The sequence below is a fragment of the Penicillium citrinum genome, assembly GCF_028827155.1.
Source record: "Penicillium citrinum strain IBT 23319 chromosome Unknown utg000002l:1.0-3833315.0:1.0-3834789.0, whole genome shotgun sequence".
Lineage (NCBI taxonomy): Eukaryota > Fungi > Ascomycota > Eurotiomycetes > Eurotiales > Aspergillaceae > Penicillium > Penicillium citrinum.
The window spans coordinates 1,414,511-1,428,863 of NW_026622687.1; the positions used below are offsets into that span (position 1 = coordinate 1,414,511).

At 43.6% G+C, this 14,353-nt stretch overlaps 4 protein-coding genes across 4 annotated transcripts, besides 6 other annotated features; 3 read left to right on the forward strand and 1 right to left on the reverse strand.

Annotated features, from left to right (window-relative positions):
• Nucleotides 1-1,596, forward strand: N7469_002345 (uncharacterized protein; the record flags this gene model as incomplete). The annotated part of the gene is made up of 1 exon (XM_056641265.1): nucleotides 1-1,596. One exon carries the CDS (start codon nucleotides 1-3, stop codon nucleotides 1,594-1,596), a length of 1,596 nt encoding a protein of 531 aa, XP_056503759.1.
• Nucleotides 1,597-2,748: 1,152 nt separating this feature from the next.
• N7469_002346 (DUF3176 domain-containing protein) lies at nucleotides 2,749-4,677 on the reverse strand (the record flags this gene model as incomplete). The annotated part of the gene is made up of 3 exons (XM_056641266.1): nucleotides 2,749-3,908; nucleotides 3,968-4,134; nucleotides 4,184-4,677. 3 exons carry the CDS (start codon nucleotides 4,675-4,677, stop codon nucleotides 2,749-2,751), a joined length of 1,821 nt encoding a protein of 606 aa, XP_056503760.1.
• Nucleotides 4,678-6,289: 1,612 nt separating this feature from the next.
• Nucleotides 6,290-6,559: a sequence feature (Protein overlapping with rRNA (N7469_002347, KAJ5240756.1) was converted to a misc_feature.).
• A 12-nt stretch (nucleotides 6,560-6,571) lies between these two features.
• Nucleotides 6,572-6,778: a sequence feature (Protein overlapping with rRNA (N7469_002347, KAJ5240756.1) was converted to a misc_feature.).
• Nucleotides 6,779-6,962: 184 nt separating this feature from the next.
• Nucleotides 6,963-6,989: a sequence feature (Protein overlapping with rRNA (N7469_002347, KAJ5240756.1) was converted to a misc_feature.).
• Nucleotides 6,990-7,034: 45 nt separating this feature from the next.
• Nucleotides 7,035-7,040: a sequence feature (Protein overlapping with rRNA (N7469_002347, KAJ5240756.1) was converted to a misc_feature.).
• Nucleotides 7,041-7,100: 60 nt separating this feature from the next.
• Nucleotides 7,101-7,240: a sequence feature (Protein overlapping with rRNA (N7469_002348, KAJ5240757.1) was converted to a misc_feature.).
• A 43-nt stretch (nucleotides 7,241-7,283) lies between these two features.
• Nucleotides 7,284-7,431: a sequence feature (Protein overlapping with rRNA (N7469_002348, KAJ5240757.1) was converted to a misc_feature.).
• Nucleotides 7,432-9,028: 1,597 nt separating this feature from the next.
• Nucleotides 9,029-9,385, forward strand: N7469_002349 (uncharacterized protein; the record flags this gene model as incomplete). The annotated part of the gene is made up of 1 exon (XM_056641269.1): nucleotides 9,029-9,385. One exon carries the CDS (start codon nucleotides 9,029-9,031, stop codon nucleotides 9,383-9,385), a length of 357 nt encoding a protein of 118 aa, XP_056503763.1.
• A 423-nt stretch (nucleotides 9,386-9,808) lies between these two features.
• On the forward strand, nucleotides 9,809-10,657 carry N7469_002350 (DNA-binding domain-containing protein; the record flags this gene model as incomplete). Its single annotated transcript, XM_056641270.1, has 3 exons — nucleotides 9,809-9,981; nucleotides 10,005-10,396; nucleotides 10,512-10,657. 3 exons carry the CDS (start codon nucleotides 9,809-9,811, stop codon nucleotides 10,655-10,657), a joined length of 711 nt encoding a protein of 236 aa, XP_056503764.1.
• Nucleotides 10,658-14,353: the final 3,696 nt, after the last annotated feature.

Below are 14,353 nucleotides of genomic sequence, written 5' to 3' on the forward strand. Positions count from 1 at the left end.
ATGAAGAACCTGACATGGCTATTAATCTTTGCACCCATTGTCTTGACTCACAGCACTCATATTCCACCCCCTACGGCCATTACACGCAATGGAACGATTCAGGGTATACAATTACCCTTCTTCCAGCAAGATCTCTTCCTTGGAATTCCTTATGCACAAGCCCCGCGATTAGACAACCCCCAGCCAGTCAATACCACCTACGATCACGACAGTCCTTTTGACGCTTCTCGCTATGGAAACACATGCTATGGGTTCGGTTCCAACGAACTTTTGGGGCTGACGCAAAGCGAGGATTGTTTGAATCTGAACATCATCCGACCCTCTAGAACGATAGAGGAAAATAACGCTAACCCATTCCCAGTCTTATTCTGGATATACGGCGGAGGCCTGCATCAGGGTTCTTCTGCAGACCCAATGTGGAATTTAACATACATTGTGCAACGATCTGTCAAGGAGCAACAGCCTCTCATCGCTGTCAGTATCAATTATCGTCTGTCTTTCCTCGGATTTCCAGGAGGGCGAGAGGCTCTAAATGCTGGAATAACAAACCTAGGACTTATGGACCAGCGACTGGCCCTGGCTTGGATCCAAGAAAACATCGTCGCGTTCGGTGGTGATCCATCCCGAGTGACAATCTGGGGCGAGTCTGCAGGTGGAGTCAGCGTTTTCCAGCAGCTAGTTGCCTATGGAGGCCACGGTGGCACTGAGTTATTTAGTGGTGCCATTGCAGTTAGTGGCTTTGCCACGGGTTCTGCTTTGCCAGAAACAGAGAAGATGCAGGACGGGTTTGATAAATTGGTGACAAGGGCCAATTGTACGATGGCCGAAGATAAGATTGATTGTCTTCGCAGGACCTCATTGTATAACCTTTACCCTGCTGAAGGAAGCCTTGGAGGGGGCTGGGGTCCTGTGATAGATGGTGATTTTCTACGGAGGCCTGCTGCTTGGGAGATTCATGATGGGAACTGTGCTCATGTGCCTCTCCTTCTGGGCAGTAATTCGGATGAAGGCTTGATAAAAGTGACGGCATCGGGCTACTTTCCCAACAAAACGAGTGAGATTACGAGCTTACTGGAGACTAATTTCCCTCGCCTGCAACATTCAGTCATTGAGCAGTTACTAGATCTCTATCCAGAAGACGGACGGGGAGAGGCGCCGCCATACTCACTTCCGCCAGACTTTGCCTGGTGCGAGGCAATGTATGCCGCCAATCTTCCCTGTGGCTCTCAATACCGCCGTGCCGCAGCCCTGCTAGGTGACTATGTTTCACACGCGCCCCGGCGCTATATGGCCTACCTGTGGTCGAGACTGGGCTTGCCAACGTACAGCTTTCACTTCAAAGCGGTCACCACTGGGATACCCATTCAGTATTTCTACGGTCTGGGGCCTGGCTTTGCAAATCATGGAGCCGAGTTAGCGTATGAGATGGGACTTCCGGGAGGGTTCACAACACCGATTCAGTTCTATCCACCGGTCAAAAATGTGTCTGGTCACCTGGCCTTGTCGATGGAAATGAATCGACGGTGGATTGCGTTTGTGGCAAGAAAGAACCCGAATGAGTTAAAAGGTATGTATGGATATACAATTGAAGTCTAATTGTGGTGGTAATTGAAAAGGCTGGTAGGACTAATGGCTCGAGTAGATCGAAATTCGACACTTGCATGGAAAGAGTACAATGTATCTGCATCAAACTTTGTTTTTGATGCTTCCGACGATGATCTCAATCTATATATAGAGACCGATGATTATCGTGAAAGTGCGTGTCAAATATGGACTGATAATGTTGCCTTCACAGATTATTCTGGCCAACGACCATAGGAGACTTGACTTGAAATTATTTACGACGCCGTTGATGAATAAAAGGGTCCAAAAGCATGTCTCTAGTGTAGTTGTTTGTAAAACAATATTATAGCCAGCGCAGCAAACTAAAATCAAACGAGATTTGAATCTTCATATTCGAAGTACGGCAATGCCCAGATAGTTACGAACCTGATAATTCGCCAAGCAAGACAAGCCTCCACAATCACAAACAAAACAAGAGATTAAATACGACTAAGAAACATATTACAGCTAGTAGTTTTGTTTAGAGAATACAAGGAAGGTAGTGTGATATCGCGAGTCCGTATATCACGTGCACCATCACTGGCCTTGGTTGCCTGTATATAGCGCGCCGAGAGCTTTATTCTTTTTCTTCAGCTTTATTACCTTCGTCCAATGCTGCACATGCTTCATCGACTGTTCTGAATTCTTTAAAGTCTGTGTTTGATTGCTTGGCATTCACTATAAATCCACTTGTCTCAGTATAGGAAAGTAGCAGGCATAATGGGGCAGAAGGATGAGGGTAAACAACACCCCAACTAGGGCTATCTGCTAGCACTCGCTCGAATAGACCGTAACTCGTGTAATTGAACTCTGTGTGATATATGAAAGGGATGATATCTAGAAACTAGCATGGAAGCTCCCTTTTATTCTTGCCTTCCAAATCAGGCCAATTACTTTACATAATCCCTATGCTGGCAGGCAGGCCGATATTCCCCCACTACACTAGTTTAGCCTGATGTTCAGCATCTTGGAATCGTAACAATAGGAAGGGTTCTAGTCTTCATAATACCTTGCCATTAAATTTGAGCTGAACCTCACACGATAGGGTCAATAATAGAGCATTAATATTGAAATGTCTTGAATCTGGTCTTCTAGTATCTCCGTTTCCAATACCTTGTCATTCTGATTCATTCACATAGTACTATCTTACCAAACTCTAATAATCTCACCTTGGCCGGAATCCTGTTGTATCCTATGCTGGCCATCGCCATGCAAAGCAAACAATGGCATTATTTCATTTTTCCACGCCGGTGCCATATATTTTCGAGTCTTGAACGCTGTCACGACAAGGGTTACAAGACCCAAGAGCCACACCAGAGCTGGAAGAACAATCCACTGCCAGCGCACAGATACGTAAGTCATGTTACTCAGTGCCTGGCCCACAGTCTGGGTGGTGTTTGCAGATGGTGATAATGTCACCCCATTATCGCGGAACGTTTTAGTCATTGCTTGGGCGAAGTTTTTGAAAGCACATTCAAGCTTTTGGACCGTATCATATGGACAGTCGACGATATCAGCATGTGATATAGCTTGGACTGCATCAACTGTAGCGTATTCGGCGTATGAAGTCGTCTCGTACTGTGGGCCCCATGGATCGACGTATACTTTTCCGGCAAGAAGATATTTGTAGAAATCTTTCATACCCCAAATTGCCGACATGGAGAACTCTAGGCTCTGGTTGCTTTGCATTCCCATTTCCGGGCCCCATGGAGGTTTCAAGGAGAAATAGGTTGTCTCGGGGTCGACTAAACTGTCCATGTCTTCCCAAATCCCAAGAGTCTCTTCGTAATAGACACCGCTAGTCACGCTTGCACGAAAGCTACGAGCGACTGGGTAAAGCACGCACTCTATTGCCTGCCAATTGGTCTTTTTTGAATATTGAAGGTAATTCGAAGATACCAACGAATCGGGCCCGATCATGTGGATAGGTCCCATCCTCGCCGTAAGCGAAAAGTTCGTATAAATCAATGGTAGGCCTGAACCAATAACGATGGGTGTAGAGAAAGGGTCATCAAGGCTAAAGTTAGCTGTCATATTCGAATATCCCACACCAAGCGGCAGATTCATCGAACAAGTCTCTTTTATGTCACCTCCTCCAAAATAAGGGTTCTTTCCTTTCTTGCATGAGTGCTTCAAGTGATCTGTTACATTCGTACAGTCCGAAGTCCACTGAATGGCAATCACTGGATCCCAAGTACAGTTTCCTGTACTACAGGTATATTTCGGGGTCGACCATGGTTTTGTCGGATCGGTGTTGAATAAAGAGTTGTAAACATTGGCCTTCATCGCTGTATCAACGTATGTCACTATACAGTATCCTATCAGCAACAGAAATGAAAAAGATATAGACTCGATAATGCCATACTATGATGTGATGCTATGCCAAATTCATTATACCGATCACCCCTCGCTATAAGAGCGGTCTCCGAGTTATCAGCAACAAGCTTAGGATAATAATGTATCAGATTCTGCATGAAAGGGTCGAATGCAATCGCGAGCACGACTGCTAGACTAGCCGAGGCGGCAAATTTTCTAAAAGCCTTTAGTTGCTGATATGGAATGTATAAGTAGGAAAGCTCACTTTGCACGCAAACTCCATATCAATTGCAGACTGCCCCATGTCCCCCGACTGGCTGAGTCAAAATATTGGAGATCTGATATTGGTCGGCGCTTTTGCGCAAACCACACCCATTTCAATTGCCCTAAGCTCTCACTGATGCAGAAAATAACACAAGCCTTTGAAAGCGCGCTGAGCCAAGAGATCACCGAGTTGAGTGAGACCCGATCCCAGTTCGGTTGGGGCTGGTGATTATAGTGGGCTAAAATCGCAATAATAGCGATCAAAAAGCCAGTTGACAGAATAAGTGCCAACAATTCCCAAATGAATGAACTCCATCTCAGATAACCTGGCCGACGCACTATTGCGTCTTTTTCTTCGTCTCTGGTATCTGTGAATTGTCCTGATACGTTCGCGACGAGGGGTTTCTTTGCGGGATCTGTAGATGGCTCTAGGCTCCCTTTGGGTGACCACGCGAATTCCTTTTGGGTAGACGAGCCACTCGATTCCATAGCCATCCCAGAGTGCCTCAGTCTGTAGCATGGAATAGAATACAGGAGAGACTTTGGGTATATCCTTTAGATCTGGCCAAAGTCACCTTGTAAGGATGTAGATGTACATTTAAGATCATTGACCTTGCCCCTATTCATGCGGCTGGAAAGGGGCACCCAATATCCCTGCTAGAGGTTTCATTCGTCTATTTTGGCGTGCATTGCATCTTCGGGGCACGGATGATCATGGCTTGGTTTATAATTCAATGATGACGGGGCTGTATAATTATTTGGCTGATGGGACCAGTTCCACGAAATAGAGTATATAGTATGTATCAAAGTCAATATCGAAGACCCGAAATCTACATACGGTCCTCGAAAAGCTCTAATATTGAAGAGTAACAGTACCAAGTTCGGGGCTGGTACAAATAAATACTGGAAATCGTAATTGTTATTTGCTGTTGGGCGGGGGATGATTTGGAGCGCTTCCGTACCCGTATAGAGCAATTTTCTTACCCACTATATGATAATGATTGGCGAAAACAGCCTACAGAATTAGATAAAGCATTCGAACCGTATATTAGCGTGTACTCCGTACACCGTACGATGATCGTTTGGAAGGATTTGGCCCCAACATGAAGCTAATGCATATTGCTTTTTCGGGGTTAGCCTCGGGAGAGAATTCCCATTTAAAAGATTTCTCTAGTGCTGTTCACGACATCGTCGAAAATGCGATATCAAATCGTGAACAGCCCTAACCGCGAGTCCATACATATCGTTCGGCAGCTTGCAAGCTAAACCGGTAGAAGAGTCTCTACCAATCACGTTAACTCATCAGATTTACCGCTGCAACTACTCCACATGGGATGAAACAGGCTTTTACCAGTACGACAGATGTGGAAAGTATCAATTCACTTACGGTGGTGGGACTTTAGTTCGAAACTACTAATTTTACCGCCTTTGCCTACCACCCACTCAATAAGGAACACCGCCCCCCGCTAGCCTACGCATCCCGCATTCAGCGTAACGTGTGTAGTAGTATAGTATACTATTCGATTATATTGATATTTAATACCGAATCTGCTATTGGATATATCTCCCAATCATCAGAAAACCGTCGAGCAGCAGTATGATACACTTACACGTACTCCTAATATTGCACAGTGTCAGGGGATCCCTGACAATAAAACAGCAATCCTGTTGAAGCAGTATGGCGTAAAACTATCTATCTTGAATGAAATATTCTTGACACTACAATTCCGTTTCGGGCACGAATATATATCGAAGTATCTATATGATGAACTGGCTGAATAACTTCGTTTGTGTATATTGCATTCCTTGAACTTTCTTCAAGAATCACTAAGTGATTAGACCTGGGCACCCGCTCAAAACGTGGGGCGAAGCTAGCCCTTGGCAAAATTGCATTATTATGCAAAACCTTGTTAGTAATGCAGTGGTATTATAGTCAGTAGTTAGTATTTGAATTGAATTTATATTGAATTAGACAAGATAAATTAAATTCTAAATAGGTTTATTGCTAAATATATAATCTAGATTGTTAGCCAGCGTTGTTAGCCAGTACTGTTAGCTATACTGTCAAGTAATTATTTGCCTGATTGGAAAATATTTAAATTAGAACCTCTGAGATCCAGGGCCACCGTTTGAGAACCCCCTGAGGCAATTCCGTCAATTCATTGTAGGAAAGATTGACAATGCGGAGCTCTGGAAGACGAGCAAGTTCACGGAAGACCTCATCATCTAGTCTGTTGTCGGCGAGATAGAGATTCCGGAGAGACGCCGCAAATGTCAATGAAGCAGCATGCTGCGAGAAATTTGAATCCTTTCGAGATGAAGAGCTTCCATCTGTGGCGTTAGATCGCGATGCGGTGGACACCTTCCGCCCGCCCTGCTGTTATCCAACAGAGGGCGCGATGGATGGATTCCGGTACGAGCCACTGGGAGATGAGCCAGCTGCCAAAGCTGCGTTGGGGTTTTGATTGGGTCGACGGAGATCCGGCTCATCGAGAGGGCCTAGTTCCTCGTAGCTGGGATTGCCCGTGAGCCCTGGAGTTGCAACGGGAGTCGTAGTTGGCTCAACGGGAACCAGCGGCTGCGGTGCACTATATAACTTTATTAGATAGTAAAATAAAAACATTAATCTTTGGCAATTTGCTATAGTTACTGTAACAAATTAATTACAGTACAATCAGAATTACTGATATTAAGTTATGCAAAATGATATCCACTTTTGAGCGGATTGAGTATGCTCATGAGCACCCACCCGAGTCGAGCAACGCTTAAGCGGCGATCACCCTATTCTCATCAACGAAGTAGTACAGCTGTCAGAGCTTATAGTCCTAACTTCTTTATTAGCTGATACATACGACCATAGGGTGTGGAGAACAGGGCTTCCCGTCCGCTCAGCCGTACTTAAGCCACACGCCGGCAGGTTAGTAGTATGGTGGGTGACCACATGCGAATCCCTGCTGTTGTATGTTTTTGTTTTTGTTCATTTTCGCCATTTCCTCTCGTCTTTGATTGGATTTGTGAAGAAGGATCTTAAAAATTTTCAAAATAGGACGAAATATACCTATAGACTTAGGGATCCACTTAATATGTAATCTCAGAAAAACCGACTTGCTGGATCAAGTAAACAGGTTGTTTATTTGTACCAGCATTCTTCTTATATTTATGATTATCTTTTGTCCAATAATCACCATTATCAGTGTCAAGGTCTGGGCAGAATCCAAACTGAGGGCGTCTTTCACGGTCGTCGCACATTTTTGGTCAATATGGTAATCTCCTATCCATTCGCCGTGGAGGTATAGAATGTATACAACATGGCAGGTTTGCCGATGCTAGCCTGAGATAGCACCCCACTACAATCATGTGCAGTGACCGGATTCTAGTCATTGAATGTCTATGGTCAGGCTCGGAGAAATAGACCAGGAAAAGCAATAGAGGCTCAATTACTACGTACTTGGAAGCCTTATCGGTCACTGGTCTGATTCAGTACTGTTCGAGACACGGTATATAGCTATCTCTAATTTATTCGCCATCGCTAGGCATAAATAATGCACCGGGTGAGGCCGGTTGCCAAGCCCCGAAGCTGAAGTACTTGCCAGTGTACCAATTATCTTGAAAATTCATTCGAGGCACTACAAAGCCATTCATGATATGACGTATTCGAAAAATGTACCCAATGCTACAAACCGAGAATCACTGTTCTTGTAGAGTGCGAAGTATATCCCTTGGTACGCGGAGAATATACTGTGCCACGATGGGGCCGGGGGCTCGACTTGATATAGCCCCCATAGTATGTCAGTCAATGTGCATATTATGCTGCGGGATTTTGCTCGGGTTAAAAATTCTAGAAATAGTACTAGTAAGTATTTGGTTTTACTATAATTATATCTGATATAGATCTAGTTGGAAACACTCAGGTGAGATTGCATCGCTAGTCTTTGGGACTAATTTTCTAACTGAGTAGGAAGTGGGAGATGAAGTTTGAATTATATGTCGACACAAACCAGTCCCCTTAGCTAAATTGGATATTTTGGGGTAGAATTTCAATCTTGGGAAGTGCGAGGTACATCTGTGGGGAATATGTGAAGATATCGCGGGGGCAGGCCATCTTCATTACGCCCCATGGAGCCGGCGAATTGGACCCCAGAATCAGACATGCAATAGCAGAATCTCGTTAATGTCTAGCAGTTTGTACCAAATTCAACCAAAAGCTTCCTCACCATGTAGCCATGTAGTCGAACCCAATTGCCATTCCTGTAAATGGTTGAGAATCCCATTATCCCGAAAAACTAGGCCGCTCTCAAAGTTCGTATCTACTCCGTAGCCATTATAAACAATGTCCTCAAGACCGTGGGTATATTCATGGAGCAGTCCGCAAAGACCAAGTGTCCCCATTAGCTCTGTTCCACCCTAGTCGAATCTACGTAGCATACATAGTCTGTGCTCGGAAAAGATGCCCCATTTGTGAATCTGTCATAGATCGCCCAACAGCCTTGAAGGCCTCTCAAGACGGTTTCTGCCTGGGCCACTGCACTTTGCCGATCTATTCCACTGCAGGTACATTTTTGCGTACATTTTGCCGAGCTGGATACATCGATGGAAGAGCTATTGAGCAAGGCTTGGTCTATGGGAAATTTCCGATTGCTAGGTAACATATGTTCATGAAAAGGTATAAATAGCAGGTATTATTCCATCCAGAGAGGAACAATTCAGCAGCAGTTCTCCAACAACGCCAATCTTCTTCACAGTCGATCAAACTCAGTTCGCTTGATAGTCTTCAAGTTTTCAAATCTACCACAGTATGTCAGACGAAGATACATTCCATTGATTCATCACTGAAAGTACCATTTAGATGTATTTCAAGCAAGCCTTCATTGCCTCCGTCGCCGTTCTCTCCCCCGCAGTCCTCGGCAACATCACCTGCGAGACCACCGACGGTAGCCCCGAGATTGCTGATGTGACCGACGTCATCAACTACTTGAACGGCCACGCTGGAACCTTTGAGCCAGATATCTATGCTTCGAGCAAATGCAGAACAGTTGCGAATGTGGGATCCGCTGCCGTCGCTATGTGTGGCGATGAGGGTTACTCGGGTACCGATCTAGGCAAAGACGCTCTGGATATCCAGAACGAATGCCTGAACGATGGCAGAGTTGGCGGTACCAAGCACCTCGATAATGGTGATAGGATTGAAGTTATCCACTCTTAAGCGAATTCACGGAGCTTTGGCCCTAATTAAGATCCCGAGTTGGCTCAGGTTTTTCTGTTTCTTAGTTACTTTAGATTAGTGTCTTCGGTGAGAGCAGCAATCTATTGATCTGAGGTCTCTCTTGGAAGTGGTATAGTACTTATCAGACAAGAGGGAATGAGTTATATCGAATTTGAGTTAAATAACTTGACAGAGAGCCCTTTCCCAATTTTCTTCTTGTCGGATAGTCTCTTCGTCAACCGTAGTGAAAATATCATTTAAAAGTACTCTATGATGCACCAATGCATTCTCTAACAGTACTAACTTAAAACAATTTGTTTATACTCTGACTCTTGCATAACAAGTAACATAATCCACCACCGAGTGATATACCCCACGCGTTTCAGTCGCACCTTTTACACACAACACTTTCATCCACCCACCATGTCACCAATTCGATCCCTAAAAAGGCTAGATTCAGAGCGTCAAGAAGGCCGTATCCAACTTGCCCTAAACGCCTTAAAGAAAGGCGAAATTAGCAGTATTCGTGCTGCTGCCGCTTCTCACGTACCCCCCGCTACCTGGCACGCCGGCACCACGGCATACCACAACGCGGTGTTACACACGCCGATTCACATAGATTGACTCAATTGGAAGAGGATTCATTAACTGAATGGATAATCTCAATAGATTCGCGTGGGTTTGCCCCTAAACGCCATACAATAAGAGATATGGCCAATTTATTATTGGCAAAACGGGGGAATACTGTATATCAACAAATTGGCCACAATTGGGTAGATCGTTATTTTGCATATACACCAACAGTTGTTTCGCGTTTATCCCGTCGTTATGGTTACAAACGTGTTGAATGTGAGGATCCGAAAGAAATTCAAAAATGGTTTAATACAGTTCAACACACTATAATTGAACATGGCATCACAGACGATGATATCTGGAATTTTGATGAAACCGGTTTTGCAATGGGTCTTACTGGTAGATCCTATATTGTTTCATCCTCTGAATTCAAAGAGAGTCAACAAAAAGTCACAATACCTAGCAACAGAGAATAGATAACAGCTATTGAATATATCAAGCAATCACAAGTTCTTCCGCCAACCATTATTCTAAAAGGAAAAACTTTCAATAGTACTTGGTTTACTATGGTTCCAAAAGATTGGCGGTTCGAAGTATCGGAAAATGGTTGGACCAATGATCAAATTTGGCAGAAATGGCTTCAAGAAACTTTTATACCAAAAACTTGAAATCTTCGCAGAGGCTCAAAAATACTTCTAATTCTGGATAGATGTAAAAGCCATCTGACTCCTGAATTCGATTTAGCATGCCGGCAAAATGATATTATATGGCTTTGTATGCCGCCACCTTCATTATATATTGATAAAGCTATCTTTTTATCTTTATATAAAGAAGCACGTGACAAGGCATTCGATATTGAATCAACAATATCAAATAGCTTTGCTGGTGCTGGTTTGATACCATTCAATCCCCAGCATGTGCTGGATAAGCTTACTATTCGGCTTCATACCCCTACCCTCCCGGGTAGCAGTGGCAGTGACAGTAATACAAGCCAGTATACACCACATACATCCAAATATGCAAAAGGCCTAAAACGCCAGGTATCCGCTACCAATTTGCTATTACAACAGCAATTGATAGATTCTTCAGTCCCTGTTGTTAGCGGTATACAGCAAATAACAAAAGAATATGAACAAGTCTTACACCGGCTGGCTCTTTCAGAACAAGAATGTAGCCATCTACGCGTGGAAAACAGGCACGTTAAGAAGAGACGTGCTAACAAGGGTCTACAGCTTGCCCAAAATGGAATACAAGCCAACAACACGGTATCCGCGGAGACCACTGAAGTGGATAAATCAGCCAATCAGAGGCCACGCCAGAGGTGTTCATTTTGCAGAAAGCCAGGGCACAAATGCAACAGATGCCCTGATATTGTTGTTAATTCAAATAGCTAATTTTAGTGATGGTTGTTGAATTATATGGTGTTTTATATTACTAGGGTGGTTGGGTGTATCACTCGGTGGTGGATTACGTTATATAAGTATACACTGTCGAAAGATACAGACTTTGGGCCTTTTGGTTCAATTTTCAAAGCTTTTATTGGACTTTTTGATCTTTTTTAGCTCTGAGGCATGGGCTAAATCGGAAAAGATCTCGGAAGGAGTGGTTCTGCAGGGATTCTTACAATATCTTCTATATGTACTGGTATACTTGCTCTCGAGGTAGAAGTCAGGTATAATACTAGATGTGACAGATTTTTCTCAGTTACCGTCTTTCGAGATAGTATCCTTCCTGTGATATACCTGACTTTATTTCTATACGTACTTTGTTATCTTGTCCATATGTTTCCGCTACTGGGTGGTTGCTCTGGTATCGCGCATGAATCCACTAGTGGGCCTTGGGGCTCCGCCATTATAAACCCGCTGTGTGCGTCTGATCCTTTATTAATTGGTACTTCATATATATTGTTGAAAAACTTCTCAGCATGTACAACCATGGGTAATGGAGAACACACTTCATTTCTAGATATGGCTACTATTATAGAATATACCAGTGTAGGATAAGCTCCTAACTTCATCATCAGCTGATACATACGACCATAGGGTGTGGAGAACAGGGCTTCCCGTCCGCTCAGCCGTACTTAAGCCACACGCCGGCAGGTTAGTAGTATGGTGGGTGACCACATGCGAATCCCTGCTGTTGTATGTTTTTGTTTTTGTTCAGTCTTTTGTTTTTGATATTCGTTATGTTTAGTGCCCTTGCCGCTTTACCCCAAAGTCTGTTCCGTCCTTCCCCTGAACGCCCTGAAGACCCTGCACGGATTAGACCTGGGCACCCGCTCATGAGCGGCTCAATGAGCGGTTTCCCGCTCATTAGGGGTGGGGTGAAGCTAGTTCTTGGCAGTAATGTGGTGGTATTATAGACAGTAGTAGAAATTAAATTGAATTTATATTGAATTAGGCCAAATAAATTGAATTCCAATTATATCTATTGCTAAATCTGTAATCTAGATTGTTAGTCAGTGCTGTTAGCCACTGCTGTTAGCCACTGCTGTTAGCCACTGCTGTACTTTTGGTAATTGACTATAGTTAACAGATTAATTACATTACAAACGAATTACTGGCATAAAATAATGCAAAATAGTCTCCACTTTTGAGCGGGTTGAGCATGCTCATGAGCTGAGCACCCCAGCTCATGATGAGCCGGCCTTTCAAAAAGCTGCTCATGAGCATGCTCATGCCCAGGTCTAATATTGTTTATCGGAGAATATAATCAGATAGAGTCTCACAGTCCAATAGCAAAGAATATACCAACAAACAATACTAGATTGGAATATATCTATAATATTCTAGATTACAACTCTGTGGAAAAATCTAGAATTATAACTTTGTCTCAATAGTTTATATTCTCTATCTACATTTCATCAATCTGTCGGTTGAGCAACACTATCGGTTTTCTTTTATTATAGTCAATCATCTACAATATACCAATTTCTCCTGTCTTTTTTTAAACAATCAGAAAGTCTGCATTGGACCCGATATAGATATCCGAACAAAAAAATAATAGTAGTCCAGCAGTAGAAATTAGATACTATATATAGGATCTATTATTTTCGGAAAGTCTGAAGCAGCGCAGATAGATATAAGAATGGTTTCACAGAAAATAGAGATCATTTTGATAATCGAACACTGATATATTTGGTACTTGTACCTCTACTTATATTAATACAAAAATTCTATCTATTGTGTGATGATATACTTCTCGGTTCAATATCTGGAGAAGTGATTCGACTAAAGACTAAATTTTGGAGTTCTCGTAGACTCGGTGGCTGTAGTAGTCAACAGTGAAATTATAGTCTTGGATCAGATCCCTATCCGAGACCTATATTCCTAGCTGTTGTCGGAAATACTCAGCTTCTTGGAATACTAAAATCGGTTCTGATATTGTCGTCTTGTGAACTTCACCCCTTGCAGATATCAAATTTCTGAGCTGCGCACAGATACATCATCACTAAGACCGGGACAAGGAACTCGATACGAATCCATACCATGACTTAGATGCATACTGGCTGATGCACTCTGGATTCCGTTTAACCACTCCTGGCGAGTGGGTACCAACTAAGGAGCAGGGAATGGAACCACCGGGTTGCGTCACGTGGTGATTGCTTTTCTAATTGGAGATAGCACACGACACTAATACACCACAGCCCTGGCGAACGCTTATACAGCCTCTCGCTACGTGAGTTACCAGCCCCCAGAGAGCGGAATAATGCGCAGGATTATTTTGATACAAGAAAGTGACCCAGAGAACCATTGCAGAGGTCGTTAGGGTGGATCAGCCCAAATCCCGTCGCTCGGTTTGCCAGGATGCGGCAAATACAAGGTCGGTCTTTAATTCAGTTTAAGGCATAGCCAAAAAAGTGGATACTGAGAGGGTTCCATTTTCTTTGGCCTAAAAGCCAAAGCACTACGTATTAGCAAGAGATAAATAGCAATGATTATTCTATTGAAGGGTTGGTTGGTTCGTTGAAAGAAGGAAGAGAGGCAGCTAGCAACTAAAATTCTTACATAAAGGACTGCCTTCGTGCCAAAGGATTTGACTTGCAAATAAAGTTCACCTGCCTCATTAATGAAGATCATCATACTCCGTACTTGCGCCACAATGTCCCCCACTGACCCAGCGTTGGTCAGTGGGCACGGCTAGCGTGATGATCCCATTCGAATTTTTTATCTGATCCGAGAAACGCCAAGGACGCCTCAGTGGGCAGACTTCCAAAGAAGCCTTGATGGACTGAAGCACGGCAGCATGCTTTTGGTAATCTTTGTAGTGTGTGCGATTTTTCTCACTAACCACGCTTAAAGCCCTTTCTTAGGACCTCGAACCAAATATACCACTAGCATAACGGACAGGGCAAGCTGCAATGGCAAATAATCCCCTGTATTTTATACACACTTT